A 17,342-nucleotide genomic window follows, 5' to 3' on the forward strand; every position below is an offset into this window, starting at 1 on the left:
TGAGGAAGCTTTACATCAGCTGCTTCACTCACATCTATAGTTTGTGTTAAAATATTCATCCAGCCACATTGTTCCCCATTTCAGATAAGGCACCGTTTTCAATCATAAAATTGTATATATTTGTTTACATGTATATCTTACTGTATGGAAAGTGATAGAAAAGGATGCAGAAGGTCTCAGTCAGCTCAACGCTGCACGATTAGCTCTTGAATACATTTACAGAATTCTTCTGCATTTGTGACCTTGATTTAAAAGTAGTAAAGGAGTTTCAGTCTGAAATAAGAGATTGAGTGTAATTGTAAGAAGAGGTCCTGCTGTTTAGTTCTCAGTCACTCAAGTGTGTGTGTGTGTGTGTGTGTGTTTTTTACCTACAGTCAAAGAGAAGCTAACAGCAGACCCAGACAGTGAAATAGCCACGACCAGCCTTCGAGTGTCGCTGCTCTGCCCGGTAAACATGTTCCCTCCTCTTTATCAATGTTAAAGCAAAGTTTAGTGATTCAGTCATGCAAAGACATATCCGTTGTGTTTATGTCCCAACATGCTTTCATGCCCTTAACTTCTGGTTGTTTGCATGATCCACCTGTCAAACTGTCTTCGTGCACCCCTATCGCACACCTTTTCCATCTGGGTTTTGGCATGTTTATGACATTTATGCATCCCGTATACCCTCCGTCCCTGCTGTGTGTGTCCTCTTTATGCCCTGACTATGTGTGTGTGTGTGTGTGTACACTGTGCAGCTGGGGAAGATGCGGCTGATGATCCCATGCCGGGCGCTGACATGCTCCCATCTGCAGTGCTTTGACGCCACACTTTACATCCAAATGAACGAGAAGAAACCCACCTGGGTGTGTCCTGTCTGTGACAAGAAGGCCCCCTACGAACACCTCATCATCGACGGGTAAGTCACCCAACCCCCCGTCATCCCGTCATGCAGATGAGATGTTTGTTTAGGAGTGAATACAAAGAACGTTCAAACTGAACAGAAGATTTAACCTAAATGTGGCTGAGCAGCTACGCCTTCCAAACAGAAAAGACCAAATCAGTGAAATAAGTCAATGTGAAAGTTCGTTCTTGGCGCTGGAAACAGTTTGAGAAAAGGGAATCTCAACTCATGGTCCACTTACTACCTTTTTACAGAGCTTTCAACAGCATCTCTGAGTCTTCCTCAATGAATGGAGTTTGCTCAGCAGTTGAAAGCACCAGAAAAAAGCTGGATATTGAGTTGGGATTTTTTTTTTTTTTTTCCAAATTCAGCTAATGCACTCCTTAATTAAAAGTGACCCTTGTCTTAACTAAAAAGGAAAATCTTTAAAGGAATAGTTGGACATTTTGGGAAAGATTGCAGGTTTCTAGGCAACCTCATGGTAACACGATGGTAGACACCAGAGAGTCACTGAGCCCAGCTGAAACCTCATGTAAAAACACAACATGTGGGTTTTTACACTGAGATTTCTGTACAGATTAAACAAAACAAACAAGTTATATAACGTGTTAATTAAAGAGCTTTAGAGGTTCTGTCAGGCGCCTGTCTTTCACTTTTAACGACTACTACCAAAACGTTTAACTTTTAACGACTGCTACTGGCACATTTACTGTCCCCATCCATCCAACCGTAAAAATGTTGTTTTGACAGGAGACATTAAAACCTGAGCAACCGGTTCCTTGTAATTAATATTCAGAGCATCACTGATGTCATTTATCTCAAATTCAACAGTTTTACACAAACACTTTGAATCTCATGTGTAACCTATTTTTTTGAAGGAGTACTTCTCCAAATAGCCAGTTTGAGTATCAAATGAGCGCTTGAACTGTTAGTCAATTAATGGATTTGTCGATTCACAGAAAATTAATAGAGAACTATTTTGATAATTGAATAAACATTTTGTAATTTTTTTAAGCAAATTTCAAGTAAGTTTGCTGGATTTAGTGTCTCATGTGATGATTGAATGCTTTTCATTGTCATATATCATAAGATGTCTTGACAACATAAGACTTTTAAAGATGTAACCTTTGACTCTGGGAAATTAGGCACTGGGCATTTTCACTATATTCTGACATTTTATAGTTTTTTACGTTTTTTTTCCAGCCCTTTATCAAGTATTCACCGCCTGTAGGCTTGTAAGGTGGTTCTGAAATTGTAGCTGCTTCATGGAGTACAAAAGCTGTAGTCAGCTTGGATTCACAGCAGTACCTCTGGGTCATTTAAAAATCCATCAAACACTCACACCCTCTGACTTTGGGGATTTTAAGCAGGACCGTTCAAAAAACTCACCTAAGGAATAACTGGTTTGTGGCGCCCAAGCATTTATAGCAATTTTGCTTTTTGATCCTTCTGTATCAGCTTTTCCTATCGTTCAGAAACAGAATGAAAAACAGTGTTTGATTGTTTCACTAATAGGGAACGTGAGCTGTGTTTAGACCGATGTGAGATTCGACTTTTGACTTTTAAGACTACAGGCAGTGAGTATTTTACACTCAAAAGATTCAGTGCAGTACTCCTCTAACTCCTTGAGGTTTTTAAGACCTTTAGACCACAATGTTAGCAGAGTAGCTTGATTGTCTTTTAGAACGTATTCTTCTTGTTATTGTCTTTTCCACTGTGCTCAACCTTTTGTTAAAAGTTGTTTGTTTCCTTTGTATATGTTATCCACCCAGGCTTTTTGTGGAGATCCTGAACAGCTGCATGGACTGTGATGAGATCCAGTTCAAGGAGGATGGCAGCTGGGCCCCCATGAGGTCTAAGAAAGAAGTGCAAGAGGTCTCTTCTGCTTCTTATAACAACGGACTGGACGGTGAGACGGGGCATGAGGAGTGAATGGGGACCAGGGGGGAGGACGGGGGGGTGAGGAACAGAGAGGTTTCTTTTACAAAAAAGGCAGTGTGAGAGGAGGCTGGAAGTAATTAAACAAGGATGAAAGAGACATGGTAAGAAGAGAGAATGTGCATTTACATCCCCTCTCTGCTTTGTTTATGCTTTGTCAGTTTTAATTTGGTGAAGCATCAATCATAATACCACTGAGTAAACTGCCTTCTCCATAGTAACAAACACACTTTATTTCATATGAGAGCAGGACAAATGTGTGTGTTTACACATTATTTGCATTTGTGTGTCTTTGTTTTATATGGTGCAGTTTTAAAAAAAAAACAAAAAAAACGTAAAACCACATAAACCAGCCTGTCGCTGCTGCTTCTCCAGGTTCATGTCGGACGTCCGCAGGCTCGGATCAGCGGAGCTCCTCGTCGTCCAGCCACAGCGGCAGCGATGGCAGCAACAAAGTGGAGGTGATCGACTTGACACTGGACAGCTCCTCAGAAGACGAAGAACAGGACTCGCCGCCTCCGCCGCCGCTGCCTCCTCCAGCCAAAAGAGCGTGTCCCTCAATGTCCCCGACCTCGCCACCCGTCATCAACAAAGGGTCAGACACACACCTGTGATTGTGATTTCTTCTCCGCTCACAGTTTGTATTTCATTAAATGTGGAAATGAGGCTCATTTTAGTTGCTGGCATGGATGGTGGTTAAGTGTCTAGATGTTAAATGATTCATGAGTGTTACACTTGAATACACAAGTATCTTTCATCATTTTGCATGAACTGCACTCAACATAGACGGCCGAGAGAGCTGACTGAGGAACGTTTGTGTCTTAACTCCTTTTTGAAAGTTAAAATTGATGTACAGATCTAGAAATGGGTGACTTTTCCAAAAGAAAAAGACTAAATCTGTTTGCCTTTCTGCACCTGAGCATCATAAACAGAGGATTAAAGTTCTGCCAGTCGTACTTCCACATGTATATAAAATATCAAATTAGAAGTCACTTACAAACCTCTTAGGATCAGGAAAGATTCATTATCTCTGAGCTAACAAGTATATCTTATTAAAGATTTGAATCCAGGCCTTCTGAAACTTTAATGGCTGCATTTTCTGTCAAATTAATTTTGTTCATCTGTGAAGAAACCGCTGCTGCTTCATTTGACTTTAACCTCTTCCACTCCTTGAGGATGCTGGTGTCCGCGGGTGACATTACTGTCTTTCAGAGGCTGTAGAGGGCTCAGTTTTAAAGCCTCACCTCTCACCTCAAGATATCTAACTGAAAATGGGATCTATGGGTACCCATGAGTCTCCCTTTACAGACATGCCCACTTTATGCTAATCCCATTTAGTTTGGGGCAAAAACCTTGCAGTTTTTTGCATGCAGTATAAATGTGTTATTTGTCTATATTCTAAAAATTGTGTATTTGAATATTTCTGCATACTGGGGTCCCTAAACAGTCTAGGAATTGCATAAATTTGGTATGACTGGAAAGCTGAGATTCTTGTGGATTTCGGCATAGTGAGACCATTTTTTTTTAAACTTGACCTCACTTTATAAAATGACCTATTGTGACCTCTAGGATAATCACAACCTCATGAAACTTTACAACTACAAACTAGAGACCTAGAGCATTCAGAGGATGTCTGGCTTTTCTAGGTATATTGACAATAAGGGGGTTCTGAGCAATTTCCAGAACAGAAGTGCACGCCATCCAATCACCGAAGAAAAATGCAATTCTTACAGAAATCTCCAAATGCCAAAAGCTTTTGATGCCAAATCACAGCATGAATTTCTCTATGGTGTTCCTGATGGTCTTGGTGTTTTAATGTGGTATTTTGGAGGGATTTTTGACCATTTTTATCAATTCTTGAGTGGTCAAAAATGGTTCAGTTTTTCACCAAATCTGTGTAACAAATGGCAACCCAAAAATTGCTGCAACAACTTATGAGACATAATTGAGCATGGGAATGGCCATCATAATGTTCTAACCCTTTATACACTCTAAACTTTTCAAATTTGAATAGGTGTCTAACAAAAACACAATGTTCATTACAGATTTATTACTAGAAAAACTTGACACACAGTGCTGAACTGCATCTCAAATTAATCTTCAGGCTCCCATCTTTCAGATGATGCGTACCACTTCTATGTCGGATATACTGTTGATCTGCTGTCTCCCCCTAAACATCCCCTGTTCCCCTCAAAAAATGGGTCTATGGTAGGGTGGTGGGAGTGGAAGAGGTTAATGAATTCTGTTACTGTTATTGTTCAAAGGTTTGTGTTTCAAGCTCAGTGGAGGAGACGGCTCGCTCTGTGACTTACCTCTTAAATATGACATGAAATAAAAGCTTAATTATAAATGAAGAGGCTACTTGATAAACCTCTTCCTCTGTTTTCTGCCCTCAGAGTGCTGAACCTGCACCACCAGGCCTCTCCTGTGAGCCGTACTCCCAGCATGCCAGCTGTGGACACCAGCTACATCCCTCCTGTCCCCCCACTTATCCAGGACTATAGACCCTACTACCACACCCCCAATGACCTGTCAGGTAATGACAAACACACACAGACACAAGATGATTTGGGAATATTCATGGCAGCGAGTTCATCACTTGGAACAACAAATTGGAGGTAGTGAGACATTCAAACACATACTGTAAAATATCTTTTTAAACCCGACTGTGCTTGTTTTTCCATTCATCCTTCATCTAGTGGGTCCATCTGTACATCTTATAACTGTGTGGCTGAATCCCCACATTTTAGTCTAAATTAAAGCCACAATATGCAATACCTGCATCCTCATGATGGTGCCATGTACTGACTTCTCCCCGGGGACTGGAAGTAATCTGGTCATGTAGAAGGGTAATACTCGCTTAAAAACTTGATAAAGGAATATCCAATATGAGTCTGGGGTCACACAAGCCTTTGACAACAACTCTCCCACATTAAGATATGCTTTGGAGCATTTTTCAACTAAAAAAATATAAGAAAAAGCGCACATACTGTTGCTTTAAGTGGTATTTGGTGTAATTGTGCAGCCTGACACATAGCTTCAACAAAGAACAAGCAGATAAACAAAACGCAATATTGCCATACATTGAGGAAAAGGTCTTTTCCTAAATTATTATTGAACTTCAGGAGGGAATTTGATGGGAAAAGTACTCTTAGAATGACAACTAACTAGAGTTGTGGTTCTTAGTCATTTGATCAATTAGTTGATAGACAGAAAATTAATAGCCAACTATTTTGATAATCAATTGTTTTTAGTCATTTTTCAAGAGAAAAAAAATGCTAAAATTCTTTGGTTCCAGCCTCTAAAATTAATATAATACAATACAAATGAATAATTTCTGGTTTCTTTAGTCTTCACCAATAGTAAATATTGGAATATTTTTGGGTTGTTCACTGTTAACTGGGACAAAATCACTTTGAGATTTGGGGAATGGTGATCAATATTTTTTCATCTCTCATACTGATGTTCGTTGATATTCACCATTTACTCTGCTTGTCCTTGATTTCCAGAGTTGAACTTCTTCTCTTTTCTTCAAGGCGACAATCATCAGGTACGTACAACAGTCTGTCAAGTTGTGTGGAGAAAAGCTTGAAGATGCTGATTTTACCAGCTGTGAATCACTTCTTCATGACAGTTGGTGTGTCAGTCGGACGCTTTGAACATATTACAGTCGTTGTCTGCTGAGGTGCCACTGGTGAAACTGGAAAGGAGAGCGTAATGATGGTTCGTTTTATAATAATTTAGGTGCTCCAACTCTATGCTTCAACAGAATCCCTCCTGTGGTTACCAAAAAACAAAGCAAATGCCCTGAGCCTTAGTGTTCCTACATACAAAATACCATCTCTGCAGTAAACATAACACTTCCCTCATGCAGAGTCAACCACTTACAAATTTAAAAAACATATTTGAAACATGGTAATTGGTGCAATTACCCATAAAATGTCACACAACCTGCTGGTACATAGTGTACCTGTTTCGATTTCTACTTGTGAGTACTAAATGTCATCCTCCCTGGCTGTTTCTGTCTCTCTGGGCTATTTAAGGAGACATGAGAGCGAGACGTTTGACAAATGGTGGTTGTTGCCCCCCGGTTACTGGCGGGTTGAATCCGCTGAGGCAGTCGAACACAAAAGACATCTCTTGATTTCTGATATCCTCCTCTGTCATTCAGCTCTGTTCTGTCATTTAACATTTACATAATTTAAAGGTTTGTTCTCACAAATTAAAAAAAACATATATTTACTCACTTTCTCACAGTGTCATCAGTCTCTGATTCTGCTGCCACACCAGTACAATAAAGGTTTAGCATTGCAGAATTGCATTAAAAAAATTCAAAGGCAGCTTTATTTTTCAGAACCAATACCCCTGTTGATAAATAACATAATCCACAGACCTCACTGTTCTTTTTCTTTTTTTTTTGTGGAACTTCTTTCAGCCAGAGAAATGGTCTCTATGAAGACTGTAGGCAGTGTTTTCTGTTGATTAACTGGGACATTGCTGCTGGAAAGACGCTGCTGTGTTGAATTTTTTAAATGTCATTTTTCAATGCAGTGAGCCACACTGAGGGGTGGAGGCAGATATCGGAGGTGGATATCTCTTATTTTCTGCAACTTTATTTTTAATAGTATTATCAGACAAAAAGGATGGGTTGATATCTTATATATATATCTTATAGGCACATATAGGGTGTGTATTACATTCTTTCCAGTATTTTACATATTCATCATATAGTATAGTAGTCTTAAGGTAAAGGTCCGTGTGATGGCTCACTTGCTTACAGCCAAAAGTGTTTTATAAAGATATTCATCCTGAGCTATGAGTTTGGATTTTGCTCAGGTATAAAGTGACAAAGAGCAATCAACTTCTATTCCAAAACTTTTCCTTATTTCTTTAGCAATTTCTTGCCAATATGAAAAAAGTTAAAGGGAAAGCCCCAAAATATGTAATCTTTTAAATAGCTTATCTCAAGGTGAGATATTTAAATTGTTCTGCAGTGTCATCTTTGATGCTGCCAGGAGTTAAAACAGCCTGACTGCTGCTGCCAAATTCATGAAGATCTTATCTTAGATACCAAATGGCGCAAAAAAGTTTGTAGCTAAAAGTTTCCTTTTAAGACCTGTTCACAAATCTGCTGAGAGCAACTTTTATTGAAGAACTAAGGGAGCTACGAAAAGAGGCGCTAAGAACTTATTGTGTGCAGTGATTGGGCGACAGGTGACAGGTTTGTGAAGGAAAATATTCATTTATACACAGAAGCCAAGGAAGAAATTAGATAGATAGATAGATGTTATTGTTCAGTTATTTGATTGTTTCAGTGATTTATTGGTGAGCTGAGTGGATTCTTATTAAGTCGCCCACCATCTCGATATGATTTTACAAGTGTGATTCTGTATTTTTCCAAAACACTGACATGACGAAGCTCACTACCTGCAGCAGCTGAGTTATTTGAATGCTGTGTTTCTCTCTCAGACCATAAACATGGAGTTTCTCTTAGCTCAGGCAGTCAGGAGCTACTTTTAGCATTGAGAAGTTTTGTGAATACAATCCCCGGTAACTTTATCAGCTTCTAAATGTGAGCTCACACGTGACTAACACTTCCTCTTCTCCTGTGCTTCTCTCAGCATTACAACATGGTGATGGCAGCAGCGGCGGCCGCCTCAGCCTCAGACGACCACGAGCTGCTTCTCAACCGCTTCCTGCCCTACAACACCTCCTCCTCTTCGGCGTCCTCCCAGCTGTTCCTCGACCAGTCAGGAGCATCTTCGGCGACTTCGCTGACCGCGCCGACCAACGGAGCCAGCAACTCGGGCAGCAGCAGCAGCCTGGTGTCATCCAGCAGCCTCCGTGACACTCACTCCTCGTCCTCGCACTCGGGCTCACACTCCTCACACACACACCCCGGGGTGGTGGCCAGCCGGAGCAGCACTGAAGCGGCGGTGGCAGCTATTTACGGCGGGATACCTGACGTTATATCGTTGGACTGACTCTCGTTGGGTTCAGCTACGATCCAGTAATGAACCCAATCACAAACTTTTTGACTGCAGGGTAATGGTTTGATCCAGAAACTAGACTGGCCCCAAGTCATCAAACTCAGAACGTTTTATGGAGTTGTAATGACTAGAAGAGCACTAACATTGTGAGCAGGTAACAGGCCCCGGGGTTCCCTTCAATAGACTGACCCGAGAACAGCACTGAGTCATCACTTAAAGGGGTCAGCTGTGGAGGTTGTGTTGGTGTACTGACTTCAGATCAGAAAGCTGTTGAGCGTAATGGGGCTTTATCAATGACTCACACTGGTACCAACCTGGCACAAACAGCAAAGACGCTACCTGAGCAAAAACACAAAGGACGAAGGCTCTTTTTTACGACAATGAGGAGTGACACCGTGTACAGAGAACAAAATATATTTTCCTCTTTTACTTTTGTATGTTAAACCGGGACATTTTCAGTCTAGTGAGCTGCTTCAATCGCTGTTTTTAAGTGGAGGACTGAGGTTGGGTGTTTTTTTCCACAGAAGCTTATACATATGCCTGTTATGCCATGTACAACTTGGTTATCTTATTCTTCTCTTTTAGCTATATCCTGTTTAAATTTTCCTTCGCATCCGTTCTCCAATATGAACTTTTAATTTCTCTCTTTCTTCTTGCTCGAGCTCATTTTTAAATACATGGTGTATTATTTCTCTATCCAATGTCGAGAACTTTTCAGATTTACAGTTTATTCATGTACTAATAATTTTATTATGCTTTTAAGTTATGTATAATATTTAAACAATACATATATATATAAATATATATATGCATTCCCGTACACCTTCAGGTTACTGCTATGGGGAGTGTGTAGTTGGAAATTAGCCATTTCTGGTTTTTAATTTTCACTCCTTGATTTCAAACTCCTTTTAAAGACTCTGTTGGTAAACAGCATTTAGAAAAATGGGGAGTTTTTTTGGAGGTTCAAGCTATTTATACTTGCCAATTAAGAGTTTAGAGCTGGAATAATGTCTTTTTTTTTTTTTTGTTTTTGCACAATGCCAAAAATAACATATATGGTACCTATGAAAATTATCACAATGATGATCAGAGTGCAGTTGAATCTGTGTGCCACAGGGTTTTCAGTGAAGTGTCTATTTCTTCTTCTTCTTTGGTTTCAGCTGGTATTTATTCTTAGAAGTGGCTCTTGTCTTCTCAGTTTCTTTCTTTTCTTTTCTTCTTTTTTTTTTTTTTTTGCTTGACTGTTCAAAAGGAATCAACAAATATCCGTGAAGGTCAAGCTGTTGTGTGGCAGCCTGTCTTAAAGAGACAGGCGTCCGTGAGATGTGCCACAGCTCTGCTGGGGATAGTGACCAAGTTTAAACTAGTGCCTGTTTGTGTGCATGCTTCCCGGCGTGTTTGGGATAATAGAGAAGTATTTTCAGAGTCAAAAGAATGTCTTAAATGGTCACCCACAAACGTTGTCCCCTTTTCTTAAACATCAACTGTTTCTCTGTCTAAGCTTTTTGTGAAGACTTGACCTGTGACTGATATCTTTGACTGTCTGGACTTGTCTTGGGAGTTATCTTTGGGACACGGCTTGTGGAAAAGCGTTGAATAGTTAGTGTAAGCGGGCTGCTTAGTGCCACAGAGAGAGAGAGAGAGAGAGAGAGAGAGATCTTAACCTGCCAACTTAGACTGGGCACAAAGCCAGCTGGTTTAAAAATACATGACCTGTCTGGAACTTAAAAAACTCTGCAAGCTTGTTGGTGTATAATGTTGAAAGCGAGGTGAAGATTTCGGGACACCTAGATGTTGTCACCGTTCAACTGAAAACGCAGGGTTTGCTCATGAATGTATTGAACATTTTCTGACTTTGGATAGCAGACACACGTTTAGTCTTTGCTTCCGTTTCGGTTATTAACGTGTCCTACAGATCGACTGTAGTCAAGTCACATTTAGCGGTGACACTTCTCCTGCTCAGTCAAGCCCAGCCTTCCTCCGGTCTGTGTGTCCTTGAAACTTTCCCAGAGTTCCCCTCTTATCAGTCTCTCCTCGATGTTCCACTTCAGATGTCCTAGACAGGCAGCTCACTTGAAAGCCTAATTAGCCCCACCATGATGAGATAATCACTTCTGACAGCAACCTCCATCCCCTGACATCCCCTGTCCTATCCTTCAAGTAACTGGGAGACTGTAGACAACCCAAAACGACCTCCACCTTTCCCCCCCTCTCTTTGCATCTTTAACTTTATTCCCTGTTCTTCTCATGGGAACCAACCACCGGCTCTCAAAGTGACTCAATCATTTGCCGGAACAAGTCTTGTTTATTTCCTGTGTTGTCCAGTATTTTATTTATTTTGTATTCTTATTTCTATTATATATTATATTTTTACAAATAGTTTGACCTCTGTGGGTGAACGTGTGAGTCACTGTCACTCGGGAGCTGTTATGATTTTATTTAATATGCATTTTTATTTTCTTTGCCAGCAGCGCGTTTTCTCACAAGGTACTGTCCAGTTAATTGATCATGAAAATATGTAAATATTTTCTTGGGAGCTGACTTTATAATAAGGGTACAAAACACATGCTTACGTAATGTATAACTGATGATTTCATGCATTAATTAATGCAGTTGTGTCGTGCTCACTGTTAAGAAATTATTTAGTCACTGTGATTTAAAGTGATTTGTAAACTCTTAATGGATCATCAATTAATAATGAACTCACAGTGCCTTACTACATTTATTTTTAATTATATTATAACCTTTATTTAATCAGATAATCTCATTCAGATAAAGATTTCCTTTGCAAGAGAGACCCGAGCAAAAGAAATAGAACAGAAATAAGACACACAAACAAAAAACAAGCGGTTACACACAAGCACATACAGACGGCATCAGGAACAGTCAGACATGTTTTTATATGCCACCATAGAAAAGAGCGTTTCTAACCCCACGTTTAATCAGCCCCTCTGAAAGAACAACAATACCTTTTACATGTTGCAGCATCAACAGGAACTCAACTCTGACAAATCTCAAGTAATGTTGAGTCAATCATATTCCTGACACAACATTTATACCCAGTTTTTTTTTCTTACTTTATTACAACTTAAACTCTTTTCTTAAACATGTTGTCCCTTCTCCCCTGATCTTCCAACTGGCACCTACTAGATGTTTTTGGTTTTTAGTTCTCTTCTGTGCTACACTTCACTTCTTTCAACAAGAACAAATAATTAAAATGATAAAAATGGGGCAACCCGATAGCTAAATGGTTACTACGTATACAACATAACTGCAATGTCCCTGGTTCAATTCCAGTCAGGGACCCTCGTTGTTATGTCATATCCATCTCGCTCCCACTTCAAACCAGTGAGAAAATAAAGATAAGAAACAACACAGAAATCTTACATGTGAAATTACAAAAACTGTTCTAACTTTGGCAGAAAATAGTGTGTTCATATAGAAACAAATCACTCATAGTAAGAAGCTGAGAAAAGCCTTTAAAAACTCACGAGACTTAAACTATGACTGTTGGTTGATGCAGCATTTTATTAACTTCCATTTAACCAGGAAAACGTCATTGATTGGCCAAGGTAGGCAGCAACAACGAGTACAGACAAACAACATAAAACAAATAACACAAAATATGTCTCAAAGTACATCACAATATCAGAGTGAAACACTGCAGTATTTCTGAGAACCGGTGCTGTTCTGTTTTCAGAGAAGTGAATGTATGAAGAACACATGAGTTAATTCTTCTTTAATTGATCCATTAAGCTTAAAGTAATTACTTAAACTCATGGTGACTTTAATAAGGAATAGGGAAACTAACAATATTTTCATTATTGAATAATTAGTCAATTATTTTCTCAGTTAATCAACTAGTTCGGTCTATAAAATGTCAGACAATGGTGAAAAATGTCGATCGCTGTTTCTGAAAGCCCAGCAACCTAAAATGTCTTGTTTTGTCCCAACCAACAGTCCACAACCCAAAGATATTCAGTTTGCTAAAGAGACCAGAAAATATTCACATTTGAGACACTGGAACAAGAGAATTTCTTTAAAAAATGACTCAAAATGATTAATCGATCATCAAAACAGTTGGCGGTTAATTTTCTGTCCATCGACTAATCATTGCAGCTCCAGACTTGCACATCTCTTAATAGTGAACAACAGGACTTCCTGATACATCCTGCATTAAATCAACCGGAGTCGCGCATTAGTGAAACATGTGTTTTGCACCCTCATTATAAAGTGTTGACTTGCTGTACTGATGAATCCTTTAGTTTCCACATCATGTTAGTTTGAATATTAATCACATGTATTTGGATACTTGACTAGGTGGTCACAGTTAATTAATACATTTTGATCACGATTTAATTTATTTAAACTTATTCTTTCCTCACGAGTGTCACGAGACAGTGCATCAGATTACACACGTGTGTGTGTGTGTTTGTGTCGATCACAGATGAAGTGAGAGCAGACCGTGTTGAATGTGTTTCTGTTGAAGTGCTCTACATACTGGTGTCTACATGGGATGACCGAAAAAAAAAAGTCAGATCCTCCCCACCAACCTGTTTCATAATGTCAAGTGTCCACAGCAGCATACTGTGCTTCACAATTGTTAGTTTTGTAAAGGGGAAGCAGTTATTATTGAGCTGTGTTTTCTTTCTTTCACTCTCATTCTCTAACAAAATGTCAGATTGCATGCAGGGATGGATAAGCACAGGGCAGTCGCCATCTCAAACTCTCTCCTTCGGTCACACACACAGGCGTGAACACACACGTACTATATTTACAGGATTTTTGCAGCAGCTTGTGTGTTGCACGATTCAAGCTCTGTGAGAGGACACTGAGCCAAAGCCAGTGTCTGCACAGAGTCAAATGAATGGAATAAGGCCACTATTAGCAGTAGTTACTATTAGCAGTGTTCTCACAGACAACTTCGACAAGCAACTCAACTCTCTGGTTGTCATGATGTCTCACCTGAAATAAAAGGGAAAAGTCAACAATGTGTATATTATGTCTGTATGGAAAACTGAAAATTCAGATCCAAACGTGGGTGTTTGATGTCCGTTTGTATGCTTTTTGTGTGTCAATTCAGAGCTGAGAGAATAAATTAATTTATATATTTTTTAGAAAATGAAAGCTGTACTATTAAAAAAAAAAAGGACTGTGGCCAATAAAGAGTCTCAAACAACTGAAATAATAATCGCAAAGTCAGACTCGAGTCGACATCTGCACTCACTGCCTTAAAACATTCACAGGTTCTGTTTCACGGCTCCAATCCGAGAAAATCATAAAAGGCTTTTCAAGGAGGGCAAGGAGAAGACGGTGTACAGTGGACCCTTGTCAGTTTGTACAAATATACCAAGTGAAAAAAAATATTTATTACCTGCATTGGAAAAAATTGTTTACTTATTGAATGTTACCTGTTTATGTAGAAAAGTTTAGATGTAATAAAATGCATTCTGTTACTTCTGTGTGTGTGTGTGTGTGTGTGTGTGTGTGTTTTCCCTTCTTTTAAGAGATTTTTTGGTGTTTGTAGCGGGATGTTGCAGTTGCAGAGCCTGTTATACTTAAATTTGAACACTTGGTGGCAGCAAAGAGTCGTTTTTTTTCTCCTGCTGTGATGCTACAAAACCAATTACGCACGCTTTGTCAACTCTACCCGGTGCCTTCCTAAGTTGACACTGTCTATACTCAACATAAACATTTGACATTATTAATTAGATGTTGGGAGGCTGACAGGGAAGCTTTATCGTGGCATGACGCGCCGTGGAGCCCCCGTTACACACAAGACTAATGGACGCATCAAAGCTATGGTGTTCGCCATTAAACATTTCAACCCACCCCCCGAGAGGGTGAAGCATTCCTCCCATACTCTCAGAGCTGAGAACAGTGATGTTGGATGATGGTGCGTCTTGGAGGGGCAGAGGAGAGGAGAGGAGAGGAGAGGAGGGAGGGATGACAGGACAGGAGGGTGGGGAGGATACAGACAGAGGAGTTGGGATGGCATCTTGTTCTTATCATTAATGTGGCACTCCAAGCTTGAGTCTTATTTGGACAGAAATGCGTCTTTCTAGCTCACTGGCATCCTGATTATCTATCTAGCCTATTATTGTTAAGAGTGTAAGCTTATAACATGAATGAAGACAATGAGAGCTTCTGGTTGAACGGGTCCGTGAGCGAGCTGGACCGCTTCAGCAACCTGGAGGACATCGACGTGACCGCGGACGGGAGCCCGGTCTTGAGATTCTTCATTTGTCTTGTTTATTCTATTGTCTGTGCTGCGGGTCTGATGGGGAACCTTCTGGTCATATTCTTCATCTGGGTCAAACAAGAGAGGAAGAAGTCCAGAATAAACTTTTTCGTGCTTAACTTGGCAGTGACGGACCTCCAGTTCGTGCTCACTTTGCCCTTCTGGGCTGTGGACACCGCGCTGGACTTCAGCTGGCCGTTTGGAGACGCCATGTGCAAAATCATCCTCTCGGTCACCGTGATGAACATGTACGCCAGCGTCTTTTTTCTCACAGCCATGAGTGTGACCCGCTACTGGTCAGTCGCAACTGCTCTGAACAACAGAACCGCGCACAAGTCTTGTTCCACCAAATGGATCTGCGCAATCATTTGGACACTGGCGACTCTGGCGACTGCGCCAACGTCGATCTTCTCAACTGTCAGCAACGTAACCGGAGAAAAACTCTGTTTGCTGAGGTTTCCTGGTGGACAGTACTGGTTAGCAGTTTATCACATACAGAAAATACTTGTTGGCTTCGTATTGCCAATGTCCATCGTGTCCATCAGCTACATTATGCTGCTGCGTTTCATCCGCAATCGGAGTATGAAAACAAGCAATCCCAAACGGAGATCGCAAGTTACAAAATCTATCACCATCGTCGTGCTGTCCTTCTTTCTTTGCTGGATGCCAAACCATGCCATCACTCTGTGGAGTGTGCTGGTCAAACTGAATGTTGCCAACTGGGACAGAGCGTACTACCTAGTCCACACGTATGTGTTCCCACTGACCGTATGTCTGGCGCACACCAACAGCTGCCTGAACCCCCTTATTTACTGCCTCATGAGGAAGGAGTTCAGGGACAAACTGAGGGGTTTGATACACAGGGGTTAGTGTTTGGGGATGGTTGTGAATGAGTCGACAGAGCGCGAAATGCGTCAACAAACAGTCACCAAAGCGCACCGAGGGCGCGCTGCAACAAAGGCACGCAGTGAGAGAGGAGAGCTGACAGAAAGCACAATGACGACAAGCGACATTATTTTAAGACAATTTACCAGATTCTGCTCATGATAAATGCGACTTTCATCCGCGCTTTTTGTCTGTAAAGGCTTGCGTAATGTGTTTAATGTCTATAGAGAAACCACGTCCGCTGATTTAGAGCTGTAAGCACAGGACCCGCTTACTTTATGACCTTTGTGGCACTGCTTGCTAAATAACTATTAGTAGTGATGTTTCTCTAGTCCACAATCTAAATGACTGCGTGCGTAATTGCGCATGACATTTACTTGGACATTAGTGTGTGCGCATTATTAAACAGGCGAAAAGTAGCTCAGAGCGCTTATTACATCTATCTGTGAATGTCTTAGTGAATAATATAATCAGTGTCTGATACTTGTTTTTAGAAGACAGTAATGGAAGCAAACAACACTTCATCACTAGGCAATTCAGTTACAGGTCATGTTTTCAAGCTACGTGTACCAAAATCAAAAGTATGACAACAAAGTGTATGAAAATATAATGATTGTTGTAAATACGCAGAAGAAAACTGTATCCACTATGTGTGATAACATAATACAATTGTGAAAAGAGAAAAATGAATAAAAACAATAACTGATTGTGCACGAGTCAGAGTGTGATGATAAGATTTGATCTACAAGTCAGTCATACTATATTTAAAACAGAGTAACGGAAGTTGGTGGATGAAACAGACTTTATGATGAATTTTTCAGTCAATCAATCAATTAAGTTTATTTGTCACATGTAATCTTACAAGGTTATTTTCTATGCTCAACACAGAGAGCTCTCCAATATATCACTTATCAGAGATGTGAATTAAATGAAATGGCTGTGCACGAGCACTGCAAAAGCCACGTGCACAAAGGCCTTATTGAATGGGTTTGTGAGCTGGAGCGCGCGTGCACACATACCTGGGTGTCATGTGAACACATTAATATTAAGCTCTAGCTCTAGTTTTGCCTGACAGGATGGGCACTGGCTGCAGGTTTGGATTGAACTGAACTGAATGTAAAAAGGTGAATCAATGCGAGAAAAATTGTTTATTCACACAAGCATTTAAAAGAGCGTCAAATCTTGTTTTGTCTGAAGGTTTATTGATGTATTAATAAATCTAATCCAATCAAATGTTTTAAAAATAAACTAGTAATTTGCTACATCATCACATTTTAAATAGTCAGAAGTTTAAATGTGTTAATTAAACAGCCTTTAGATCTTCTGTTCCCTAAAAAAATTACTCGTTGTAATTGTATCCGTTTGAGAAAACCATTGGATTTCTTAAGTCATTATTCCAGGCAGA

The 17,342-nt window shown here is 40.1% G+C and overlaps 2 protein-coding genes across 3 annotated transcripts in view; both read left to right on the plus strand.

Annotated features, from left to right (window-relative positions):
- Positions 1-12,690, plus strand: part of LOC121900515 (E3 SUMO-protein ligase PIAS1-like) — a 60,971-nt gene extending 48,281 nt beyond the window's left edge. For both annotated transcript variants that reach the window (XM_042416932.1, XM_042416939.1), the window contains exons 7-13: positions 375-448; positions 738-898; positions 2,656-2,792; positions 3,197-3,416; positions 5,218-5,357; positions 6,331-6,371; positions 8,443-12,690. In XM_042416932.1, coding sequence (XP_042272866.1) covers positions 375-448; positions 738-898; positions 2,656-2,792; positions 3,197-3,416; positions 5,218-5,357; positions 6,331-6,371; positions 8,443-8,805 — 1,136 coding nt within the window. In that variant the 3' untranslated portion in view covers positions 8,806-12,690. The remainder of the gene's footprint in view (positions 1-374; positions 449-737; positions 899-2,655; positions 2,793-3,196; positions 3,417-5,217; positions 5,358-6,330; positions 6,372-8,442) is intronic.
- A 2,120-nt stretch (positions 12,691-14,810) lies between these two features.
- On the plus strand, positions 14,811-16,586 carry LOC121899318 (relaxin-3 receptor 1). The gene has a single exon (XM_042415055.1). It carries the CDS (start codon positions 14,936-14,938, stop codon positions 15,920-15,922), a length of 987 nt encoding a protein of 328 aa, XP_042270989.1. The 5' UTR covers positions 14,811-14,935; the 3' UTR covers positions 15,923-16,586.
- The last annotated feature ends 756 nt before the right edge of the window (positions 16,587-17,342 follow it).

The sequence above is a fragment of the Thunnus maccoyii genome, chromosome 1 (assembly GCF_910596095.1).
Source record: "Thunnus maccoyii chromosome 1, fThuMac1.1, whole genome shotgun sequence".
Taxonomy (NCBI): Eukaryota; Metazoa; Chordata; class Actinopteri; order Scombriformes; family Scombridae; genus Thunnus; species Thunnus maccoyii.

Excerpts from the sequence above, each read along its gene's own strand:
- LOC121899318 (XM_042415055.1), top strand. The coding sequence starts at position 14,936 with ATGAATGAAGACAATGAGAGCTTCTGGTTGAACGGGTCCGTGAGCGAG.